A 24459-nucleotide genomic window follows, 5' to 3' on the forward strand; every position below is an offset into this window, starting at 1 on the left:
GGGGCTTCGTTGCCCTTGAGTAATTTGTGGCATCTGATTCATTTTCCCCTGGCAGCTATATATGAAGATGATGCTAACAATATGGCAAAGACTTTGGAAAAGTGTCAGGGAAGAGCTGATCAGAAACATGTGAAAATGCACACCCTCAGAATGACTTTAAAAACAACATTTTTTGCACATATAGAAATTCTTATTCTTTAAATACGCATTCAACACCACAGTTAGTGCAGACATATCACTACTCCAGACTGTGATATGTACATCAGGCAGCTTTTTTAAAAGTAACTCATACAAAATATTATTTATTTAAGCAACCTTGAAAGCAGGGTCTAATTGCTTATCATTTCACAGAGCTTACAATAGAAAAGAATTTGACGTCCTTACTCACAATGAGTGGTACTTTATTCCACAATTACTTGTATTCTTTGTACTAAAAAAAAAGGGTTGGCAGGTCTAGAGCTATCATAAACTATGAAGAAATACAGCTTTTACACAAAGACAGCTTCATATCTACTGTTGTCAAGAAACAGGGATTTGCTAGGAACGCGTCAGGTAACATTTGAATAGATTTACAGGAAAGCAGGGTTGATTTCAATCCTTCTATTGCATTTAAGCAGGATTCCAGCATAGATCATAAAAGACCATGGGCTATTTGAATAGCCCATTGTGAATATTTGTATTTCAGTTTCATTTTGCTGTAGTTTGAACTTGAAAATCAGAAGTGCATGACACTCTACAAAAGCAACTATTAATAATTAGGAGAATAATTCTTGACTTTCTGAAATGTTTGAAGCTGTTGCCTTTGCTGCTGCTGCATTATGGATAAACCTGGTGTGTTCTCATTTTACTGATTTCTCTGTCTGGGGGTTAAGGTTTGTCAAATTGTGGGTTGCTTTACTAGAACATGTGTGCACATCTGCCCTGGTACCTTTTTGCTAAAGGGTACCTGGATATTTTCCATGTAGTGCAGAGCAAAGTGCTGAGCTAGAGACTGCTGCACAGAGCATTATCTTCTTTCTTTAGTGTCGCCCAAGAAGGCTACATTGTGAAGTGCTGTGTGCATGTCAACTTACTAAAATTCACAGAATTACAGAAAATAGGATAAGAAAGGACTTCTGGAGATAGCAAGTTTATAATTGTGCCCCTGGTGAGATTGTTTATAACCATAAGTTCATGCAGAAAGCTGCTTAAAATCTAACCCAAATCTAGCTACCACCCTGCTAATGTAGAACAGACGTGAAGAATCCTTTGCAGCATATTTTTCATATTTGGAAACACTTAGCACAGCCCCACTCCCCTCTCCCCTCTCCTCTCTCCCCTTCCATTGCTGGTTAATTTTTCTGTGGCATGGATTATTCTTTTTGCTTTTTCTAGCCTTTCAGCAGCAGATCCAAATCTGTGCTGAAGTCAAATTCCCAGACTGAATTTACTATCAGTGCTGCTGAATAGAGTGAAAAGATAATTTCAAAAACCTTTATGTATGTCTCAGGATTATGTTTGCTTTTTTAGTTGCTAAAACCTGTATTGATGATTTTGCTGCCTCTGAGCACACATTTGTGACTTGTAGCTCTGAAGTTGACTGCCATTGTCACTGAAGGCTGCCCCACTTTTGGAAGTTAAAGCATCAATTAAATTAGTTAAATGTTTATATTGCTGACATCTGGCCAGCAGAACGGATGTGTCTTTGTTGGAATATAGATCCATAGAAATCAAAGGTTATGCTCAGAATAAGATTATAGCATGATAATCTCATTACTTGAGTTGGGAGGGGGATGTTGGGATTAAAAAGAGAGAGAAATGGAATACAGTATAGACCAAATTGGTATTTGTTACAGAGAAAGCACAAATGGAAGAAATTAGAGAAGACATGCCTGATTTGAACTTCAAAACAGTGAAAATAGCATTTCATTTCTATTTTTATTTCAAACCACTTCCAAGAAAAGGAATAATGTAGATGGAGACAAAAAGAGACTTCTAAGTGCTTTTCTTTTCAGAATTTTTCCAGGAGAGAGATGGATGGCAGGGGATTTTATGCCCCAAACAGCACTTAAAAGTGCTTTTGCTTTTTTAATGCTGTCCTTTGACTGAGAAAGGGAGGGAAAGAAGCAGACAAGGTGCCCTGACACATAACTTCTAAGTGATTTCTCTCCCAAAAGTATTCAAAAGACTGATAGAAGATTTTTTTTTTTTTTCTGTTGGATATTTATTTTTTCTGTGACTTGGCAGAAATGGAGTGGGAAGATAAGGGAGAGAGCTCTTGCTTGTGGAGCAGTATTAAATACCTGACTGTAGCTTTAGTTGTGAGAATGATTGGAAGGATAACATTCCCTATTTGGCATGGCATGCTGCAGAATTTTGTTGTTATGTCTTATTGTGGGTTTCTTGGTCCAAAGTCTGTAGCTAAGCCTCGTCAAGGAGCAAATCCCAAGTCAAATTGTCTCATGCATAAAGAAAGACAGTTTGGAAGGCAGGAGTCATTAGAGAGGAAGGATTTTTCATTTTAGTTATGAAACTCAATTTGTTTTCACTGTCTTTGCTCCTTTGCATCTCTAAAATATTGATAGAGGTTATAATTTCTGACAGTGATGTTGATTGTGGCATGTAAGTAGGATGCAACAGCTGAAACCGATATTGTAATATCGTGATGGGGCCTATCACATAGAGACAAGATTGGAAGGTGCAGCTGAAAGAGTGGATAATTGGTATAAATGAGAATCTTGAGTCTGAACAGGCCTGAAATTAGGGAAAGTTCACATCTGTGTGCAAGTTTCACAGCTCTCATCCAAGTTGTGAATTTTAGCAATGATATTTCAAGTGCGAGGACTGAGCAGCACTGTGTGATCATAGGGGTATGGATGAGAAGGAAACTATTCCTCAGCAATATAGCTGAGTACCAAGCAAGCACACAGATTTTAATCCTGCCAGAAAATGATTTTGTCTCCTGTTGCTTCATGGCAGATCCTGCCTTTCCTATTTTGGAGTGCTTTCCATCTCTGGCATTAGTGATGACTCCCATCAGACACCTGTGGTCTCTCTGCTGATGGCTGATTGATCATACATGCAAGGCAGAGAAACAGCTTTACAAACCTTTGATCAGTGTCCACAAGTAGAGTATGTTTTATGCATTACATTTGACTCGAGGATTTTAGAACCATGGACTGCTTTCTCTTTAACGAAGGTTTCAGAGGATTTGAAAACTGAGGAAGTTTTTTTGTGCATGTCTGTACTTTGTCAGTTTGGGGGTTTTTTTCATAAACCTTGTTTCAAAAACAGTTTTTCTCACTTTTTCTTGAAGTTTTTCCAGCTGCTGATAGTGTTCAAAATAGCTATGTGGGATCAAAACAGTTCTGGCATTTAAATAAAGCACAGCAGTAACTGTTTTGTTTCAACAATAAAATGGGAAAGAAATGAATAATTTTGGAAAAATAATTATATTATTGGTTAGTCAGTGCTTCAGAATTAATTTTTGAGGCGTATTGATTATGTCCACAGTTAATTACATTTTGATTTGAAATGCGTGGATGTGGAAGTAAACAGCAATGTGTTTATTAGTCACTGTATTTGGGTCACCCCAAATAGCATTTAATCCCCCCACATCAAATGGTTTGTGGGTAGAAGGATGTCCTGGGAATATCAAGGCATGATAACAGCCACGCTCTTCACATTTAACTTGTTAATCAACAGGTAAGAAGAAGAAATGTCTTGTGTCTGGTCAGGTACCCACGAGCAGCAGGCAGAAGCTTTGCCCTTTCCAAGTGTACTCTGAAGAAGAATGGAGCTGTGCTCCTTGTTTTGCTCATTAGATAGCATTATCTCTGTGGAATGCCAGTTCATATCTCCTTGTGCTGTGTGTGGTTCTCACATATGGGATTTTAATAACCTTCATGCTGTGCAATGAATTCATAAACAGGGCTTATAGAGGAAAAGCACCACAGGACTTTATTTTTTAATTATTGCTCTTTTGAAAAACGGGGTCTGCAGGATTTTTGCAAGGGTCTTGTGACATAGTCAGCAATTGTTTTGCTGCTGCAGTGAGGTTATTCCAAGAGGAGGGCATAAATACAGTATTTACCTATGATACTTTTTCAGAATTGATTTTCAGTATCCCGCGTTTCATTGCCACTATGATTTCTGCTGTTTTATAGATGGAATTTTGAAGGTCTGATGGTATGGGAGATTTCCCCATTTTTCTGGAATGTAATGTGCATTTGATTTCTTAGAACATACCTCTCCTCCTCATCCCTCCCCCCATCTTAGCCTGTGAAGCCACCGTTTACTGCTCAGGGGACACTACCACATGGAAGCAGTTTAGATTTCTGTTTTTAAAAAGACCTATTCATTCTGAATCAGTGTATTTCTTTTTTTTCTTTTAACCCCTCTTCCCCCTGGAGTCCATTTGAGCCACCACTTCTGGATCTCAGGCACATTCCAGTACTGGTAAAAAAGGCACCACAGTCTAGTTAGTAGAGCTAAAAGGAGTAACAAAAATTCCCAGCACTGATCTCCAGGTATGGCGATTATATAAGTTATATATATATATATATATATATATATATATATATATAATCGACAATCGACTAAGTTATAAACTTAGTTTTCTCTGCAAACACCTACGAAGTACTGAGTCTGAGCTGTTGGATACAGCCGTTTTAGCAGTCCAGGCGCTGGTTCACACGTGCCAGGAGGGAAATTGCGCTGTGTTGCCTGTCCATACCCTGTGCCACAACCAGCTGGAATTAACCTGTGGTCATTCTGGCTTCCAGTCTTCTAACTGTGCCTAATAATATTTTATCTGGAATAAGATTTATTAGGTGTAGGTTCTGTACGGGATTCTCATAGGACATGCAGATCAAATCTTTAGCCCATTTTCTTTTTAGGAATGTTTCTCTCTCCTGCTGTATTTTGTATGACTTTGTGTGTTACAGGCAGTAGGAAGAACCAAGAACAGACGAGAAAAAAAGAGAGTATTTTTTCACTAATGATTCAATTTTCAATATTTTGTTGTCATTTGGAGTTCTATTATTTCTAAAAAAGTTCCCCAGCACATTGAATAGTCCTCATTATTAAAGATGCATGCTTTTTCATTAAAATTCATTGAGCTTCCCCTTGGTTCTTAATAGAGATAGACCTATAGAATTACTGAAAAAAAACCTATGTTGGAAATAACCTCTGGAGACCATCTTGTCCAATATCAACTATAAATAAGACTAATGTCAAGGTTAGGTCAGGTCTGTGCCTCTTCAAGCTTTGAAAATCTCTCGGAACAGAGACTCTAGATTCCTTTGTTTCAAAGCTTAATTGCCCTCTGTCATAGAAGTGCATTCTTTGAAAAAAGAATTCTTTTTTAATGGGCTATATGTAGTCCATCAGTTTGGGTTTTTTCCCCTCAGCTTATCTGCCTTTGTCTTTTTCAGCCGTGAGAACACTGAGAATGTCTGACACCATGTATGATGGGGTAGCTGAACACAGACACGCACAAACGTCTTCGTGCTGCATCTATAATTCCACAGTTGTATGACTCAGAGAGAGGGGATGCCAAAACTTGCACATTTGCTTTGTAAATATTTTCTTAGAGTTAATTTAATACGTAATCTAGACCCTCCATCTCTCTTGCTTGCTCCTTTTGGTGTTGTTAATACATATGTACATGTATGTGCTTTTTTTTTAAGTCACTAAACAAATGACAATATAGAACTAATGTTGAGTATGGGAAAGTTTTTCATTGTATACTCTTCATAGAAGTGAAGAAATGTTATTTCTATGCTTTTCCTCAGGATAAGCTGTAACCTGGATACCTGTTCATTTTCTTTGGATGATTATTTTATAATTATTTGACTTCAGCTGACTTTTTTTTGTTTTGTTTTTGTTTTTGTTTTTGTTTTGTTACTCAGCTGCATCCCCAAGTCCCTCAGACCAGCTTTGTGGCAGTGAGGTGGAACTTACCCTCTCAGGTCCCAGTGTGCAGTTGTGACCTGCTGATACCTTGAGGTGTAATAGAGCCTGTAGCATGGAGCAGCATTGCTCCAGAGGGAGGATGAAATGAGAGGCACAACTTGTTTGCTTAGGAGGCAGTTATCAGTATTCCATGATCTCTTCTCTTTCTGGCCCTCAGCTGAGATGTATTTTCTGTATTCATAGTGCCAGCAAGCCGCAGCAGGCAGATGCTCTCAGAGGACGCTGATTTTGTTTCTCATGTGGCTCTCCCGAGAACCTGTTTTGTCAGAACCATGGTAGTCATTGCTGTATCAGAGTGAGTTACAGAGCCACTGATGAGCTTAGGTGTTGACCTTTAAGATTGCTTTTCAAGTTTCAAAGACCCTGCTGTCATTACAGTCCTTGGAAACATTGGGAATCATAAGCTACATTAAAGCCAACGGTGTAAAAGAACAAAACAAAAAAAAACCTACACAAACTGTGCACTCACGAGCAGAGTGGAAATGCAGAATCTGATGTCAGCATGGAAGCTTCATGGCCTCCAAGGCTTCCATCCCAGAGACAGACTTGGGGCAGGAAATAGTTTCAGTAGTGACCAGGGAAGTCCATCCAGCCCAGAACATCCGTACGTGTGCTCACACACGGAGAAGCAACACCATATTCTGGCTTAGTGAGTAGAGAACTTACATCAAGAAAACACTTTGCATCCTTTTCATGGGTTCAAGCAGAATCACAGCTGAAAGGTCTCTGCTGCTGCCCAGGCAGTGGAGCAGCACCATGATTTTGTAATCTTGTCCATCCATGAACTGCAAATTCAGACCTCTCTTCCCAAAATTCCTGTGTTAAGTGAAGTGTCCAAGAAGTCTTCGGTCATGTCAGTGAGAGTTTTACTTGTAACTGTAATGGAGGCAATGAATGTGCCATAGGTTTACCCAGAAAGTCAGTGTATAGGTACATTGCTGTGGTATTTTTCTTTTGAAGCTGTATGAAGGACTAAAAATGAATTTCTCTCTTAAAAATTTAAATTACAGGTGGAAAAGCTGTATGATTATATATACCCATTTTGGAAATAACGTTGTTTATATCTTGCAACTGTGTCACTGTCAGGCCAGACTAAATAGCGGAGAAAAGATTGATAGGGTTTATTATTTTCTTCTTTTAATAAGATTTTGTTTTGCAACTGCTTCTAGCATGTTTCACCTCTTAACTTACCAGCTCATTTGTGTGTGTGTGTTGTTGAGCGCCTCAGGGCTTGGTTTAATTCTGAGCTCTGTGCTGGGGATGCACACACCTGTGCAAGGCCCTTGACTTAGCAAGATTTGGCTGAGGCCACTGAGCTCAGGGGCTTTTCTTCAGTAAGGGCTTTTAGGTGAGGGGTAAACAGGGCTGCTTTGGGATGTGGTGGGAGCAGGAGCTGCGCTGTCAAGCTCCATGAGTAAGGAGAACAGACACAGAAGGATCTTTGAGTTATTTACAAGTCACTTAACCCCAGTGGTTTCCACGTGAGTTTATGCTCATTGAGTTACTGCAGGTGTTGTTAGTCCATGGTACAAACCGTTGTCTGCATGAAATCTGCACTGGTTCAAAGGTGGTTAATGGACCACCAAGGCAATGATGCAAAAGCAGTCAGAAGAGAGTATATGTACGGTGATTTTTTTATTTCAAAACAGACCTTTACCTTCATAGCTTTCATTAATAACTTAAAAAAACCCATAAAATGCATCTACCTAATTATTTAAGCAGAACTTCCCAAGCCAGTTTCATTTTTTGTCCTAGTCCTCATTGCCATAGCGTTTGAAATTTCAGGTGTCTGACAAAACGATGATTTAACCTTGTATCTTTCTGCAACTGAAATAATTTTATTATCTTAAAATAGATATTTTAAACAAACAAAATTTTGGACTAGCACTTTCTAAGTGAAATTTCAACCTGAAATTACATTCTTAGAGAAAATTTTAAACATTTTTACAGATGACATTCCTAGGGTAGTACTGCAAATATTGCCAGTGTACCAGTGAAAGTAAATGAATGTGGCCAGAAGCAACTGTGTATTCTCTTTTAGATAAGGCATCCTGCAATTAAAAACACTGGACTTAGAAAGCTTCTTAAGGCTTATTTTGTCAAATGAAAAATGCCACTGGTTTTAATGCTATTGTAATAAACCTTATTCTTATTCCTGGCATGAATATGATATATTTTTTTAATTTCAGAAAAATGGATAATTAACATTTTTGCTTATCATTTTCCTTCCATGCATACAAATAATTTGTCAGATAGACCACCAAGAGAGACAAAATTGAATAATAGGTCTAGGCAGCATGGAACCAAAATAAATTAGAGGTTAGGTTTCCAGCCTGTTAGTTGGGTTTTCAGGGGAAAGAAGAGGTGGTTGTTAATACAAGGAAGTTTTTCTGACAGTTTTTGCAGCCTACCTTTGTATTGTTTCCCCATATGAAATCCCAAATAAATTGATCTGAAATAAGATGTGAAATTAATATTAGAAGTCCCCTAGTTTATTTGTGAGTCTAATTTTTTCAAATGTATTTAGATTAGAGGCCTAACAGGCATTACTGCATCTGTGATTCAGCCAACTAAGTTCCTAGATAATGGTCCATGATTAATGGTGAGTGCTGATAATAGGAGGTTATTAGCGAAAGCAAACTTGGAACAAATCTGCTGTATACATTATATACTTTACCGCCATCTGTGGGTATTTATAATAAATACAAATTAAAGTCAGCGGTTAGAGAAACCTATGTTCTCCATATATGACAGAGGATTCCTCAGACATAGTCTTCCAGTAGGCATCTTCACTGTAGGAATTCCCATTAATTTTTTTTGCAGAAATACTTACTATTACTTGCAAAGAAAAAACAGTTTTTGTGGATAGAGTTCTTTTGGCCTTGGTTGCTGTCAAGGATGTCTTTCTAGAGTCCGCTCTGTGAGGAAGGATTATGTGTCACATGTTACCTCTGCTCTGCTGCCACACACGTTATTGGGTGTGAAAAATTGTTTTTGTCCTTTCGTACTGAGATTCATTCGATATTCAGCCCATGTGCTGGCAGGACGTTCCTCCCTTTTATGTCTCCTTGAGTAGTGACATTTTACCTCCTTGTGGTTCGTATTGTTTGTTGAGCAAATATGTCTGTATAGAGAAGAAACAATTGGTATGTTCCTTACTACTAAATGTAAAAAGCAGAAAAGAAATGTGGTACAGACAGAGAACTGCAGAAGATAAATTAGAGCTAAATATTATGATGCCAATAACCTGCTGAATCAAGTGACATGTTTTGCTGGTAGCAAATGTACTGCTGCAAATACGGTTCTGCAGCAGAGTGACAGAAGGGGTGCCATTGCTAGGATCAACCTGTGTTGTGCTCTGAGTTGTTTATGCTGTTTGATGGACAGTGTCTGGTTTACATGGTGTTTTTCCAGTAACTTTTGTGCACAAAATTCAAGAGTCATCATGTAGTACTGAGGGCAGGTGAGCAATGTGGTGGATGTTAAGATAAATGACTTACTGGATTCAGCATTCAGGAAGCAGTATTTGGTTGGAAGAATTCCCGGCTTTTGAACTATTACAAAGTCATGATATTTTAAACCCTGTGTGTTTGTAAATGGATGATAGATGAAGTGTCACAAACGTTCTGGTTATTTGTGGTCATCAGCTAAACCTCTGGGATGAAGTTAGGAATACTCTAGAACTAATGTAGTTTGTTTGGTTTTCCATTTTGTACAGCTGTGAAGCTAATTTTTTCATAGGCTGGTTTTCAGAGCGAATGCTATTTTAGTGGCTGCTTTGTGAACTTGCCTGTGTAGGGTGTGCGTGATGGAGTTTGCCTCCCCTCCATAATGATTCAGTTCTCAGCAGTGTTTCACAGATGCATTTCCACATATGTTCTTGGTTGTACTTGTATTTTTATGCTGATCTATCTATATATATATGCCAAAGAGTATTCTGCTTTTCTTGCAGTTCAGAGGTGTTCATTATGTGGATCTGAAGGTGCAGACATCTATGTGCCTAGGGATGTCAGGGTTTCTGGTTACCTGCAAACTATAGCTCTATGTGCTGGACTGAACTTACCCATTTTCATCTGTTTTCTATGTGGGCAGTTTCAGTGTAAAGGACAAAAGCTTTTCTCTCTGCCTATTCATTCCTAAATTATTTGATTGACACGTCTGATGAAATTTTCTTCACAACAGTTAGTTTATAACTTTGCAAACATCTTTAGGCGTTTTGGTCCTTCTTTGCTGGATTGCATTCTCAAACATCATGGTTTATCTTCTCAGCTATATATCAGTATTTTGCTTTTTCTCAAATCCTTCTTCCCCTTACATGTTTGCCTTTTAAGCACTAAACTACATTCTCCCCTTTCATAGGTGTCTGAAATTTTTTGTCTTTTCTCTTCTGTGTGTTCCTTCCATTTATTTCCTTCCCCTTCTGTGACATGATGCATTCATGTAAATAAGAGCACATCCCTTCTGCCATCCTGCCTAGGGACAGGACAGTTTGCCAGGCACCTGAGACACGAATGAAAGTGGGTCTTCTGCAGACTGAGCGAGAGTGCACATGCAGGACAGGTCTTCACACCCTTCAGGAAATGCCTTAGGGCAAAACTTTCTTCACCTGCCACTCTCTCAGTGCCAAAAGTCCCTCAGAACTGTTGACCATCAGTCCTCCAGAGCTCTGCCTCTCCCGGGTCTTTCTGTTGTATTTGAAGCCCTGAATCTGGCAACTTCTTCCTTCTTTAACTCTCCATGCAGAGGCAGAACAGTTTCTTCTGTTTTTATTTACTCCCTGCCAACTTCCTGTTTTTAAGTCTTTTTTACCAATAGAGCTATCAAGAGTGTTCCATTAGTTTATTATTCTAGAAGAAAATACTAATGTAGGCTTATTTGAAGGGTGTCAGTTTCCATAAAGTTTCAGCTGGAAATAAGGGAAAAAATTAAAAAAAAAAAAAAAAAAAAAAAAAAAAAAAAAAAAAGGGACTGTTTTGGTCATGTGAACTCCCATTCATTCACCTTCTCATAATAAAGCAAAATGTTCAATTGGAGGAGCATTTTAGCTTCATTTTAGAAAGTTACTTAAATAGAATTTTTGAAAAATAAGAAGTTAGAATATTTTGATCAAGCTGGATGTGGCTTTTAGTCACTTTTAGTACATTTTGTTTTATGAGATTATCATGAAGGGCATTATCTTTGACTTTTCAATTTTTGCCTTAAAATAAAGCAGTGGAAAATACCTAAAATACAGAACAAGACCTGATTTTATTCTTTATAGGTTATATACTTGATTCTTTCTACTCAGAGTTCTCTCACATATAATTGAGGCATTTGGTTTTTGTCTCTTGATATCATGAGACGTACTTAATTCTTGCTTTGTTTCAAAGCTGCCTATATTGTTCCCAGTAGGAGTAGCAAAATCAACAACATTTTGGTGAGCATTTGCTCTGCTATATCTTGAAAGAGGTAGGAGCTGGCGTGGAGTTGTCTGGAGCTGTCTCAAAAGTGAGAAAGATGACACTGCATCTCTTTGCACTGTGGTTCGTGTTTGGAAGGTTTGAGTTTCTGGTTTGGTTTTGTTTTTTTTTTTTTTCCTTTCTATGAGAAAGAAAACGAAAATGTTTCAAAAATGCACTTACTGGTTGAAAGTTTAGATGGGATGGGTGACTTTGGCATGCAAATTTCAACCTCTGCCCGAACTCTAAGCTTTCTTTGTTTTCCTGTCTCTTTGCCACTGACATGAGGAATCCACAAGATACTTGTTCAAGCAAAGGACTGGTACAGCCCCTTTAAGGAGCTGTAACAAGAGCTGCAAATCAAACAGTTCTGTAACAACTGGGTCAGTGTATATAGAAAGACTTTCAAACATGGTTATTTATTCAGTCTCCTGCTGTAAGATTAGTCCCATTTTGTGCCTCCTATGCATTCCCTTCCAGTTCATTCAATCTAAATAAAAACTTTCTGCTAGAATTCATGTACATATCAGTGACATTCATCTAAATAAAATATCCCAGGCACTTGAGTCTCAGGAACAGTCTTACGAAGAAGCAGATCATATTCTGTTTATTTGGAAATGGGATGCATGTTGACGTTGGGCTTGTTTCAAAATAATTTCAAAATGTTAAAATCTTTATGAAATCTTAACATTAAATTTTATGAAGACAGATGTTTGCTGAGATGTGATGCTGAGGGCTAGGACCAAAATCAACTGCTGAAGGTAAAAACCCCACAACACTGCCATAGGGAGGAAGAGGGAACAAACACAAACCTCAGGGTAATCAGACCTGTCTTTTTTTATACTTTTTATCATTTTTTGCTTGATGTTAGTAATATAATGTAAGTTATATACAGTGCTGTACTAATTTGGTAGTTCTTGCTGGGTGAACACACAAATACTATCTTTCTTCCCTTTTAATGTGCTGAATTTTTTCCTAGAGAAGCTTGGCAAGCCTTTTCTCCCAGTTAGAGGTTTGAAGAAATTGAGTAAGTGTAGATAAAACCAGCTTTTTTAATCACTGAAACACAGAAAAAAATTAAAATACATTTTTGCTTGTTATGTAGAGAAAGCAATAAAAACAGTGCCAGACAGTTAATGCCTCTCTTGTACCTTTCATTTCAAAGACCTCAAAAGAACATCAAGAAGAAAAAAGGCAAAATCTATTCCCTATTGGCATCATTATAAATGTTGTATCCTCTAAAACTCTAAAGACATCCAAGAAGAGTAGAAGAATAAATGGCATTGAAATAAAGAAAGTCTCTCTGGAGCTTTGTTCAATCGGCTTTGTTAGAATTCACTCAAATAGGATGATTATAAGAAAAGATCTCATTTGTTTCAACATTAAAGGAGCAAATTAATATGTGGCAAGCTGCTAATAATTGCCTCATTATGTAGTGAATGGGCATTGCGTCCAATTTACAAAATTACAATCATATTGTTAAAGTAACAATTGAGAAAGTTTAGTCTGAGTTTCCTAACTGTCTGCATGATTAGTTGTGGGATTCAGAGTGGAACAGAGTTGGTGGTTGGAAAGAGCACACCACCTCTCTGTAGTGCTGAGAAGCCACAAGAGAAATTCAGCTTTTCATTAGTGGGAGTTCCATCTGCGGAGGTCTTGAGCTGGATTTGGTCCAGCTGAGGAGTGAATCTGGCAGTCTCTGCTGAGACCAGAGTTTGGCATGTGTCTGGTCTGTCCAGACATTATTTTGTAGTTCAGAGACCTGGCCTGAAATCATTCCCTCCCAGACCTCAGCAGTTGTACAGGGCTGTGGCTGGGAAACTTGGTGATCCAAGATCCGTGCCATTGGGGAAACCCACCCATACAAATGGTTCTGTAGCTGGAATTTCAGTCACCTGGTGGAGACACTGGAAATGGTGGGGGAGTTGTCAAGTTTGGAAAGTAAGCGATTTTCCAAATAATGAAACCCTGTGTGGAAGGGAATCATGTTTTGTGACCTAGTTTAGTTGGATTTGCTTGTGACCTTTTCTAATTCTGGCTGATTTTGTTATTTAATGATTTGACCTTTGATTCTGTGAAGCCACTTCAGTGCTAAATGCAAAGATTTAATAACTAGAACTGTTTGATAAGTGACCTTTATTGCATAGCTATTTCTCATTGCTAGAGAAATTGCACTGTTTTGTGAGTTCTAATTCACAGTTTTAATTATCTTTTCTATTGTCTGTGAGCTTGCACAGGAAATGGAAAGGTCAGACATTTCATTTTCTTTACTGATTAAAATATAAGTGTTCCTCAACAGTTACAATGTATCATTCAGGAAAAAGATGGGTCTATTTGTCAGAACCATACCCAACTTCTTTGCTGAGGACTTCTACATCCTTCTGGTTGGCAACAAAATGAGCAATTTTCTAGCAGCAATAATAGCTCAGTCCCCTTGGTGTTTAGAGGTGAAATAAATGTCTGAGTTCATAAAAATAGAAGAAAAGGTGAATGGTTCTTAATGTTTTTGTCTTTAACTTGTGTATCTATGATACGAAGTGAAATGAATGAAGTGAATGAAGATCTTGTGAGAGGTGAACCTTGGCCTGATATTCTGGGTCCACAGAGGATAAGCAGTAACAGCACAAGTTTCTGTGTGGTCCTGCCAATCTTGTTTCAATCCCACTGCTGCTGGACCATGTCTGCAGATGAGAGGGCAGCCTGGACTGCCTGGCAGACCCATTTGTGTTGTGTGTGGATTCATGTGTGTTACTTAAACCACCCTTCTCTGTGCATCTGACACTTACAAACCAACACCACAAACTCGTGGCCTGTCTCCATAAGGGGTTCAATAAGTGAATATTGATGTGTGTTTTCTCATATGTTGGGGGAGATACAGTGCAAAAAGATGATGAAGACAGTGGAGGATTCTGGAGTCAGTGGAATATCAATCATGGATGTCAGTCAGTCTCCTAACTCTGGGATCTCTGTTGGGAAATATGCGTATTGGGACATGTAAAATCCCTCTACATTGTAAAAAATATTTCTTGTGAGATAGAGCTGGGAGGGAGTTAGCTTCTGACTCTGTTCAGATTATATGTTGACCTACTGTAGGCATTCAGTATTATGAAAGCACTTCATAAATTGGAACAAGATAAATGAATCACAACAAAAGAGCTAGAAAACCAGGGGACACAGTTGCAGGAGAGAGTGTTCTCAGCTTATTCAAGCAGAACAGTTGCACTCAGTGAATAGAAAATGTGCAATGAATTTCTAACTAAGGTGAGAAAATCAAACAATTCCAAATTTAAGGGAGCAGCTCCATTTTAATGGAGAAGGAAGAATTTAGTGAAAAAAGCAGCTCTGAGGATGAGACAAATTTAAATGGAACCAGATTCTTGACCAAATTGGCTTTTCCTATCTTGCAGTTTCGTATTCAGCATTTGTTAGTTTGAAAGTTCACCCTGAAAGCTATAAATTAATCTACTGGGACTGTAACAATTCACTTCATGCCAGGATATGAGTTATGCCTGTGGATTTGTTTAGGTCACCCAGCCATGTCCTCATAATGTATCTTAGAGAGAATTTCTGTAAGTAAGCAGTAAACAGAAAGACTGCTGCGTTCAGCTGCATCTCCTGGGATTTCATCCCTGCTGTCAGAGAGCCATGCAGGACAGCTCTCTAAAACTATAACAGCTATAAAAAATGCATGGTGTTCTGTTAAGGAAACATTGATGATGCTTTTGCATTCAATTATGAATCTTTAGCTACTGATGAAACGAGGAAAGAATGTTTTCCTGAACTAGCCACATAATGAAGTCAAATCAATCAAAATAGAGAAATCAAAGCTTTGAAATCGTGAGGTTTGCTGCATAAGTCTTGCAGGATGCACCTTAATTCACTACAATATTTGTCTCCCAAAGATGAGATATTTTAGCTCTCTTCAGATGTTTGTCTCTTGTCCTTGCATTATTCTCCCTTATCAAAGAATTCAGTATTTTGTCAGCGATGGCATCCAAGGGTTATAGTGGTCAAATGTAGGCAGGCTATTCATCCACATCAGCTAAATGAGGTGTGATTTTGAAGAGAAATAACCACAAGTTTGATCAGAAAAGCACCTAGCATCCTGTCAGAGTAAATGTCCAGAGAACGTGAAGGGAATTCTTCCTGAAAAATGCTGAACTGAGGTCACTGGCTCCCAGTTGTGAGCATGGCAGAGGATCAAGTCTCTGAGCATACAAAAAATTGCGGGTTATCTCTGACCTGGATGATCTTCTGTAGGGTTTTTTTTGATGGATCTAGTTTTCATTTGATTTATATTTCTAACTGAACTCTTTGCACAATCCAATTTAAATAGAGGGCATTTCCTTTTAGTCTTTAGGTACAAAAGAATGAAAAGACATTTACTCTTTATACTCTGACAAATGGAACATCAGATAGGTCCTTATATCTCTGTTAGATGATCTTTTCTATTTTCAATTCATATTGGAGTAATAGCACCCTAGAACTTGGTCAGGAAATACTGTCTTTGACTGTAGCTTTCTCAGGATTAATTCCTAGTTCAGGTGTCACCAGTCCGTCTGCCTCTCCTTTTCCATGGATCATAATCACTCGCTGGAGAGAACAGCTTATTCCTCTGTCCATATATGCTTTCCAGCTGTAGGATTTTCATACTATTAGATTGCTTTTTAGAGGAACGTTCGACTTCTGTCACAAATTTGTGAACTATTCATTCAGACACAAACACAGTTAATGTACAGTTAAACTTCCACCATTACTTCTTCAGTAGTTTTTTTCCTATTGCTGACACCACCTTGTTAAAAGAGAAGCCACTGACCTAAATATTGCTTTCTGCTGCTTCTTTATTTCCTTGTTTTTTAGTGAACAGAGTAACACTTAGAGGAGAAAAAGGAATGATTATTTGTATAGTTGACTTTGCAAGGCGGGAACAAAGGCAAAGATTGGAACTGCCTATTTCACTGAAAAGGTTTGCATTCAGAGCTTTGTAGTGGTAGAGTTTTTGAGCAGCTCTGCCACATGGGGATTGTAGTTTTGCTTTGTAAAGAGAAACATCACTATCAATTTGATGTACTTTACCTGTTTTTCTTCTAACTGAATTTTCAGTCTTCATGTTTTACAGATAAAAACTTACAATATGTATTATTGTTTCCTGTCTTCCAGCCTCTACAACTTGACTGTGACCTCTGTGCCGTTGTTTCAAACTCAGGACAGATGGCTGGCCAGAGGGTGGGCATCGAGATAGACAAGTCCTCCTGCATATGGAGGATGAACAATGCTCCCACAAAGGGCTATGAGGAAGATGTTGGGAAGAGGACAACTGTAAGAGTGGTCTCTCACACAAGCGTGCCTCTCCTGCTTAAGAATCCTGAGTACTTCTTCAAAGAAACCAACAACACCGTTTACGTGATCTGGGGTCCTTTCCGAAACATGCGGCGGGATGGAAATGGCATTGTGTACAACATGCTGAAGAAAACTGTTGACAGCTACCCAACTGCCAAAATCTACGTGACAACGGAGAAGCGCATGAGTTACTGCGATGCAATATTTAAGAAGGAGACAGGAAAAGACCGGTAAGTCTTAAACATGAAGAACAAATATAGTGTTTGACAAAAGATACGTGAGAAAAGTCCATGTGGGATGTCAGCTACTAAATGAGTCCCCAGATATGTTTTTAATGGATTGTTATATGGGTTTGACTGTTATAAGCACTTGATGAGGCAGCAGCTAGGCCCCATTTACCCCACCTACGCTACCTTCTGTTCATTCCATTTCTGTTGGCTTGAATCCCAAAAATATTGGATGTCTTCCTGAAATGTTTTCAAAGCTGTGTGTTGTTTTCAGCTCAATTTACTATTGATTAAATTGACATTTTATTTGAAGAGGATAATCCTACACAAACAACATTTCCAAATGTACAACCTCAGGATAATTCTGGATATTGGGTTTTCTTCTCTTTTGAGATTCACTGTAGCTTTCTTCAAACAGAGACCTCAGGATTATGCATTATTGCTGTTTCTTGGTGAAAACAGGTTATCAGAGATACTGGAATAGATGTAGGTATTATGCTTAAATTCTAGTGTCCATTCTTGACAATGTGTATTTATGCTACTCAAGGGAGGCTGTAAGAGGTGGAAGTGTGAGACCCACTGTTTGGGCTAGCATGTTAAAAGCAGAAACTGGATTTGTGGAATTAAGACCACAAATTTCAAGAATTTGTAACAAAGCTGCAGAAATTCAAGTCATCTGTGTTTTGGTATAGAAGAGCACCTGTAATGCATACTCACTTGAGCTAACTAGGGAGGAGTTTCCAGATCACTGCTGTGCCTAAATATGATTTTTTAAATTTGCCCATCATGCCCATTGCTATTCTGACCAAATAAAAGATACAGATATTCACAAACAGCTTGATGTAGTCTGAAATTTTGACTTAGCTTTTGAAGTAGAAAAGCTTGTTGTCTCAAATGTACTTGTTTCACTGTTATTAACTGTCAGAATTTATGACAGTTGATTTTTTCCTATTTTTCAAACTATTGGAACATAAGGAGGAGCCTGCCCCTGTTCACCAAGTGCACATGTTGCTGCTGTGGTTCTGGAGTTGGAGGGAGCTCATAAATCTCATAAAGGTGTCAAGGTTATCGCGGCTTCTTTAGTTCAACTGAACAAACTGATGAACAGAGGCTAATAAATACACAAGACCCATTCTTCAAAAATGACCTTTAATAATCCAAGTCATCCTGTTTACATATTAATCAAGCTAAATATGATCATGGGTACATTATTGCATTGCTGTACATAAATTTGTTTATATTTATGAGTCAGTCAGGTCACAGCAACTTTACAATACTTCATCAAAATCCTTATTGTGAGATTAGATCTTGAAAAAAATCTTCTCTTTTTCCTTTTAAAAAAACCCCTCATCATTCAATGTCAAAGTATCCCTCTCTCCAGCCTAATGCATTCCTCTTCAACAAATTAACACATCTCAAGTTTTTATAGTTACGCAATTAACACAATACTAATGCTTCTTTTCATGTCAAAAGCTTCTCTCAGTGCTTATAATAAAGTTCTTAAGCAGCCTAATGTTGAAGTGGCCCATGTTCTTTCTCTTTAAGTTTCACATTGCAATAGCTATAATTTTTATGAGCCTGTCTCACGACCCATCACGTTATTTGTGCATGTGTGTCCCTTTTTCCTAGGGGAAAACCCACCCCACTTCTCTCAGTGGCAACCAGGTAACATCCTTGTATCTACTGCAACTTTCATTTTTAGTCCTACTTTTTCACATCAAATACTTACAATACAAATAAAACTATGTTTTTAACATAATTTAGTGCTTTTGTCAGCCAGAAACAAGGGAAATGATTGATATATCACCACCCAACATCTTCTGTATCTCAAGAAAACATCTTGCAATTCCCTAGTAATCGGGGACTTCAGTTTGGAAACTGTTTCATTTTCTCTAACGTCTTCAATTTGCAGGACCTGTCTTCTGTTTCTAGGGAGGGTCATGAGACTGTTAGAGGTATGTGGCATTTGTGGAAGCAGTAAATGGAGAGCACAGGAGATTTGTGGGTGATGAAAATACTTTCACACATTGTGCCAGGCTATTACGATGCTGCGAGGGCTCAGGTTCCTCAGCCAAATATTCCTTCAGTTCCTCAGAGAAAAATCAACCCTTGCTTGGAATATTAGATTGAACAGAGGTCTGGTTCGACATGTTTCCAGCAAAATTCTGGAAGGAAACCAATTTCAACTCATATTTTAAAATGTACTGAGTGGATTGCAACTACATCTATTTTAGTTTAATCCTAAAATACTGTCTTTCTGTAGTCTATGCTACTAATGCATAGTACGATTGCAACAGATTTCTAGTCTGTCGAGCCTTTAATGAGTTTTCTGTTTCTACTCTTTGATGTACAATCTTTTTAGGTAATTAGTGGAACTTTTCAGCAGTTTTTTCCTCAAGTTTTTAAAGGATGTTGGGAGAAGCAACTAAGAGGTACGTGCTTCAGTCACTTCTCTGCTGCAGAAAAGCTCTGGTCCTGCAGTGCAGACATGAGAGCTTTATCCCTGACTTCACTGGATGCAGGTTCAAAACCCACAGCTTTGGTATTGACAAATGATTTATTACTGATGCATGGAAGAAACAAGAATTGCCTCTAGGTGACTTGCAAACAGTGGTTTTTATTTTGTAATGCATTTTTGAATTCTACAGCAGTACAGAATACCCTCTGATATGGGCTATCTGCTCTGGGTAATTAACCTTGCATGAGTGTTAAGAATCTGGGGAACATATGTTCTTTCTGAGAGTCTTTGTTAGTGAAGCAGTCGAGTTCAAGGTGGTGAATGCTCATCCACTTTGAATAATTGTTGTACATAAATAATATTCATTACCAGACATTCACAATTTTTCATTAATGAATTTTACTTGGTACTTTCCCAGAGGGAGCATAAAGCTGGCAGCTTCTTCCAGTACTTCACTAATGTGCTGGTGTATTATATATATTGACTCAAGTGAAAGGATTTAAAGAAATATTAGATAATTACTAAATGTGGCATCTTTGTATGTACCTCAGTCCAGATAAGTGGTTCTAAAACCATCTATATCTTTGCCATGCAATACAAATATAATGCAATATGATATAATAACATTTAATTGCTAATAACAGAGAAAACTGTAGTCTTCATTAAAGCAGCAAAGCTAATTCTGGTCTGATAAAGTGCACTGAGCATCCCTAAATAGGTTTTAATTAGCTGGCACCAAAGCTGCACCACCCTTAGGGAGGGTAAAATTAATGAAAACTAGTGGCGAATAGATCAATGCTACTGGATGTTCTTGCCTTAGGTGAAGGTGATGAGAAAGAAAGGAGTGTCTTTTCAGGATCATTTAGAAAACAGTCTGCATTAAAAGTCACTTTCAACAAGCAATGCTAAAACAAATCTGTGCTGATATCAGCGGAGCAGTGTAATGTTTTCTGGACTGCAAGCTCCATTTGTGTTTATTATACTCCAAGCATCTGGGGCTAACCCCTGAGCTCTGCACCTCCGGGCAGTGCCGGTGTGGTCCCAGCTCCCCGTCCCCCCGGGGCTGGCGGTGGGCTCAGACTACTCCTGTCCCTCTGCACACGTGAGGCATTCAGCCAGCACACTGCCAGCGCTGATGTGCTGGCACTGCTCACACAGCAGCGTCACTGCGTGTTTGTAGTCACTCTGTTTGTGACTAACTGCGGAGCCCTGCTGAAGAAATGTGTCCTGAGCTGCTAAATTCCCAGTAAGAGATGCGAGATGATGTTCTGAAACCCAGCCAGTTTGGTAGACAGAGGACTTTCCACATACACTGTGCTAACTCTGACAGTGCCCATCCCACACCCAATCAGTTCAATTCAACAACATTTTTTTAAGATTATTAGCTGTACACACACATCTTCAGGAGTCAGGTTCACTGAGCCACATTTGCAGTCAAATGACTGATTCTGAAAGACTCCTGTCAGTATCTTGGACAATTCTGAAGAAACAAAATTGCTTTTGTGCTTCTCTTCCAGAAGTTCTTAGTTTCGTCAGTTCATGCCAGATGGTGCTATGTGTTAGGTTGTGAGAAAGCTGTTTTATCATTCAAGGCAGAAAGATGTATCATTCTGATCACTGACTTCTGCATCAAGATTCAAAATTTGGGGTTGTGTTCAAGCTGCCATTTTACTCAGTTCTGCTCGCTAATTATTTATTACTTTGGTGATATATGAGATCTATATTACATCTCTGTCATTTAGAGCTAGCAAATTACATTCATCTAAAGTTTGGATTGACACTGTTAAGACAACTGCAGTCATCACAGCTTCACCTCAGCTAATACGTGGTTTTTCATGTGTCTGACTAATCTACATGAAGCTATAGTCTAGTAAAAATGTCATTGAAATGAATAAATGAAATTGCATTCTCTGAGGTTCAAGTAGCTGAAGGTTCTATTGTTTGGTGATATTCTCTGTGAATTGAGGTAGTAAAGCTGTCAGTGGCCAGAATATCAGAGTTTTATGCTGTGTTTCTGGTTGTTGGCTTGAATGAAATATTGTAGTAATGATATTTTCATTTTTGAACTTGCTTCCACATATGTATTGGTCTCTCTCTCAAAGTTATTCAGAGGAAATATAAAAGATTTGCTAGTGTTGCTTAAATTTGCAGGAAGGAGTTTTTCATTAGGAAGCTGTGAACATTGACATTGAGTATGGCTCAGAGAGTTAAATTTTGGCACTTGGGAAGTATGTCCCATCAGTGCTTTGTATTAATGTGATTTTAAAAAAATAAATTAAAAAATATATCTATATATATAAAAAATTTCTGGAAGATGAGTAAAAGTTCATTTCATTTTGAATAGAAAATGAGAAGAGTTAGGGAATATCATTGTGTTTAAATTACAGAATTTTAGGACAAAAAAGATGCAAAAATTGATTCCGACTGACAGAGGAGATGTATAATGCCTGTTAGAACATTTTTAAGAACAAAGATTAATTTTAGTTTACATTTTGCTACAGTCCTTATCATGATGATGCAATATCTGCTGCTGCACCAATAAAGTCAGCAAAAAGTTCTTAACTGCCCGTGAGCATCTCAGCAACCCCAAAAATACATGTTTGATATAGTGACCATATTTTAAGTACTTAGCAGTGGATGTTTCTTGAACTATTGCTTGGCACTTCCATTCCTTCTTTTTATAAGTTCCTTTAAAAAATTATAATGGATTTGTTCATCTTAATTCATAAAGGGTTTAAATAGTTTCATTGTCAGTCGAGACTGCTTTATTACCTGAAAAAACAAGGGTCTAAAGCATGAAACCTTAATGAAATAAATAGATTTTTCATTATAAAACACTTAAAACCTCAGCATCTATTACTATTTGTGGTCAATCACCAGATGGTTAACAACTGTTTGGGGGTTTATATCCACTCTTCCATTTCCTGGTAAAACACCAGTTGTTCCTGAGTGTTCTACATTTATTCCCTACAGCCCATTAGTAACTGCATTTATATTCTTTATGAAGATTTTCCTAATTAAGATGAACACTTTTCTCTATTGGGCAGATGGAACTCAATAGAAGAAGTCCTTTCTTTATTAACATGCCAGTAAATGCTGCTCAAAGCACCAGCACTTCTGTTAAGAAACACAGCTTCTACTACATTACACTAATTACACAGCAACGTGAAGCTTTATTAAAAAATATCAATATTAGCTATTATTTTGTGATAAAGCTGTGGCTGCATATAGATTGGTGTGAGCTTAGAGACCTATTGATTCTGCAGTGGTTGCTGACTATAGCCATGGAGTTGTTTCTTTTTAATTAATGATTAAAGACAAAGAATATATAATCAGAATCTACTCCATCATTGTGCATTTTTTTTTTGATGTTCTTTGAATTTATCCATCTGTTTCTTTTAGTTTGTCACATCTTCTTTAAGTGCCACTGGATCTGTTTTCTGCTGCTGCTGAATTGTATGTTAAATCTTAATACGTTTGGTATAGCCCTAAATACATGCACTCCTTTTTCATCTTTAAATACTCTGCAGCTTTTATTGTTATGAGAAAATTGCCGATACTTCTCAGAAGGAACTGTGCATATGGATGGGATTCTGGAATTGATCCTTCATGGTCTCTTCCAACTCAGCATATCCTGTGATTCTCACATGCCGTGAGCATCCACCTTTGGAAAGGATGATGTAACTCAGTGACTCATGCTGGTGATCATGGAAGCATTCTGGATTGCAGGGCTTTCAGTTTTGCTGCTGGTGGTGAGGATATTTTATGGTTACAAAGGAAAAAAGTTTTGAGAGAAAAATTAGCGGGAGCATAGATTTTGAATGAAGCCTTTGGTGTTCGTCTTCCACTGTTCAGTGTTTTCACTTTTCAGATCACAGTGTGTAAAATAGACCTTGATGTTCCTGAAGGAGCTTAAAATTTTGAAGGAATAGAAATCATTTTTCAAAAATCTAACAATCAAAAAGAAAGATAAATTAATCTGTTTTTAAAAATTCAGCCTTGCTGCAAGGTGAAGTAATTGTCTTGAAAAACACAGAGTGATTACCACTGAAGTCTGTGCTTATTACCAGTTGTCATACAGCAATTCTTTTCTAAGAGATATTAAATAGATTAGAAGGTAAATTTAATGTTGTTATTGCTTAAGTGTGATACCTGTTGGTTACTGGTAACTGTGGGGTTTCTAATGGAAGCTCCCTAAAGGTCTCTGAGCCAGATTTATAGTGCAAAGTAAAAAAAAATACTGCAATCAAACTGCATGAGATGCACTGGGAGGTTTGTGCTGCAGAGCTGCTGCTCGAGTGAGGATAGCAACTTCAGGAGACAAGGAATAAGACTCTAAATAATTTCTTGCTTTGGGTAGAGAAGAATTGCTGTACATCTGTCCACCTAATAGCTAGTCAAATTTATTAGAAACTACTTTTATAAGAAAAGGTGTATGAGAACTCTCATGCATATCTCACTGAGTGATATTTAGAAAAGATTGTCATCTCAAGGCTTTGTACAAGTAAACAACACAGCAAAAGAAAATCTGTTTGCAAGTAGAAAAAGTTTAGCCTGAACTTATGTTTGAGTATTTTATCTTTAAATGTAGAAAGATTAGTAAACACATTCTGCATGGAGAATTTAGTAAGAAATCAACCCTGTGTGAGACCTCATAGACATAGATAGAAGGAAAACTAAGGGGAAATGGGAATTTTTGTGACTTATTATGTTAATTTAGAACTAATTGTTAACTAGGTGCTTGCTTGTGCACATCTTCAATATATTATTTTTACCCAGATGAGAAGAAAGCGGATGTTCTACATTTTTTTATTTCTGTGTCTGTTATCCCACATAAAGACTTTAGGCTGCAAGTTCAGAACAGTGAAACTGTTCAAATATATGGATCTACAGCACCTGCCTTTGAAAGTGACTCAGGATTCATAGCAATGCTTCTCAGGGAACCTGATGTGCTACTGGGATGTGCTACAACCTGTGTTTAGAAAACAATCACTCCTACACAGTTGCTGTGATACTCAACTTCTCTGAGCTTTTAACCGTG

The 24459-nt window shown here is 37.9% G+C and overlaps 1 protein-coding gene across 5 annotated transcripts in view; it reads left to right on the plus strand.

The window, feature by feature from the left end:
• The window catches only part of ST6GALNAC3 (ST6 N-acetylgalactosaminide alpha-2,6-sialyltransferase 3), a 233894-nt gene that overhangs the window by 144082 nt on the left and 65353 nt on the right, over nucleotides 1–24459 (plus strand). For 4 of the 5 annotated variants that reach the window (XM_040073500.2, XM_040073504.2, XM_058421827.1 and 1 more), the window contains one exon: nucleotides 16554–16963. In XM_040073500.2, coding sequence (XP_039929434.1) covers nucleotides 16554–16963 — 410 coding nt within the window. Of the gene's footprint in view, nucleotides 1–16553; nucleotides 16964–17935; nucleotides 18076–24459 lie in introns of those variants that run through there. The other variant, XM_058421828.1, reaches the window with a different exon arrangement.

The sequence above is a fragment of the Hirundo rustica genome, chromosome 9 (genome assembly GCF_015227805.2).
Source record: "Hirundo rustica isolate bHirRus1 chromosome 9, bHirRus1.pri.v3, whole genome shotgun sequence".
NCBI lineage: Eukaryota > Metazoa > Chordata > Aves > Passeriformes > Hirundinidae > Hirundo > Hirundo rustica.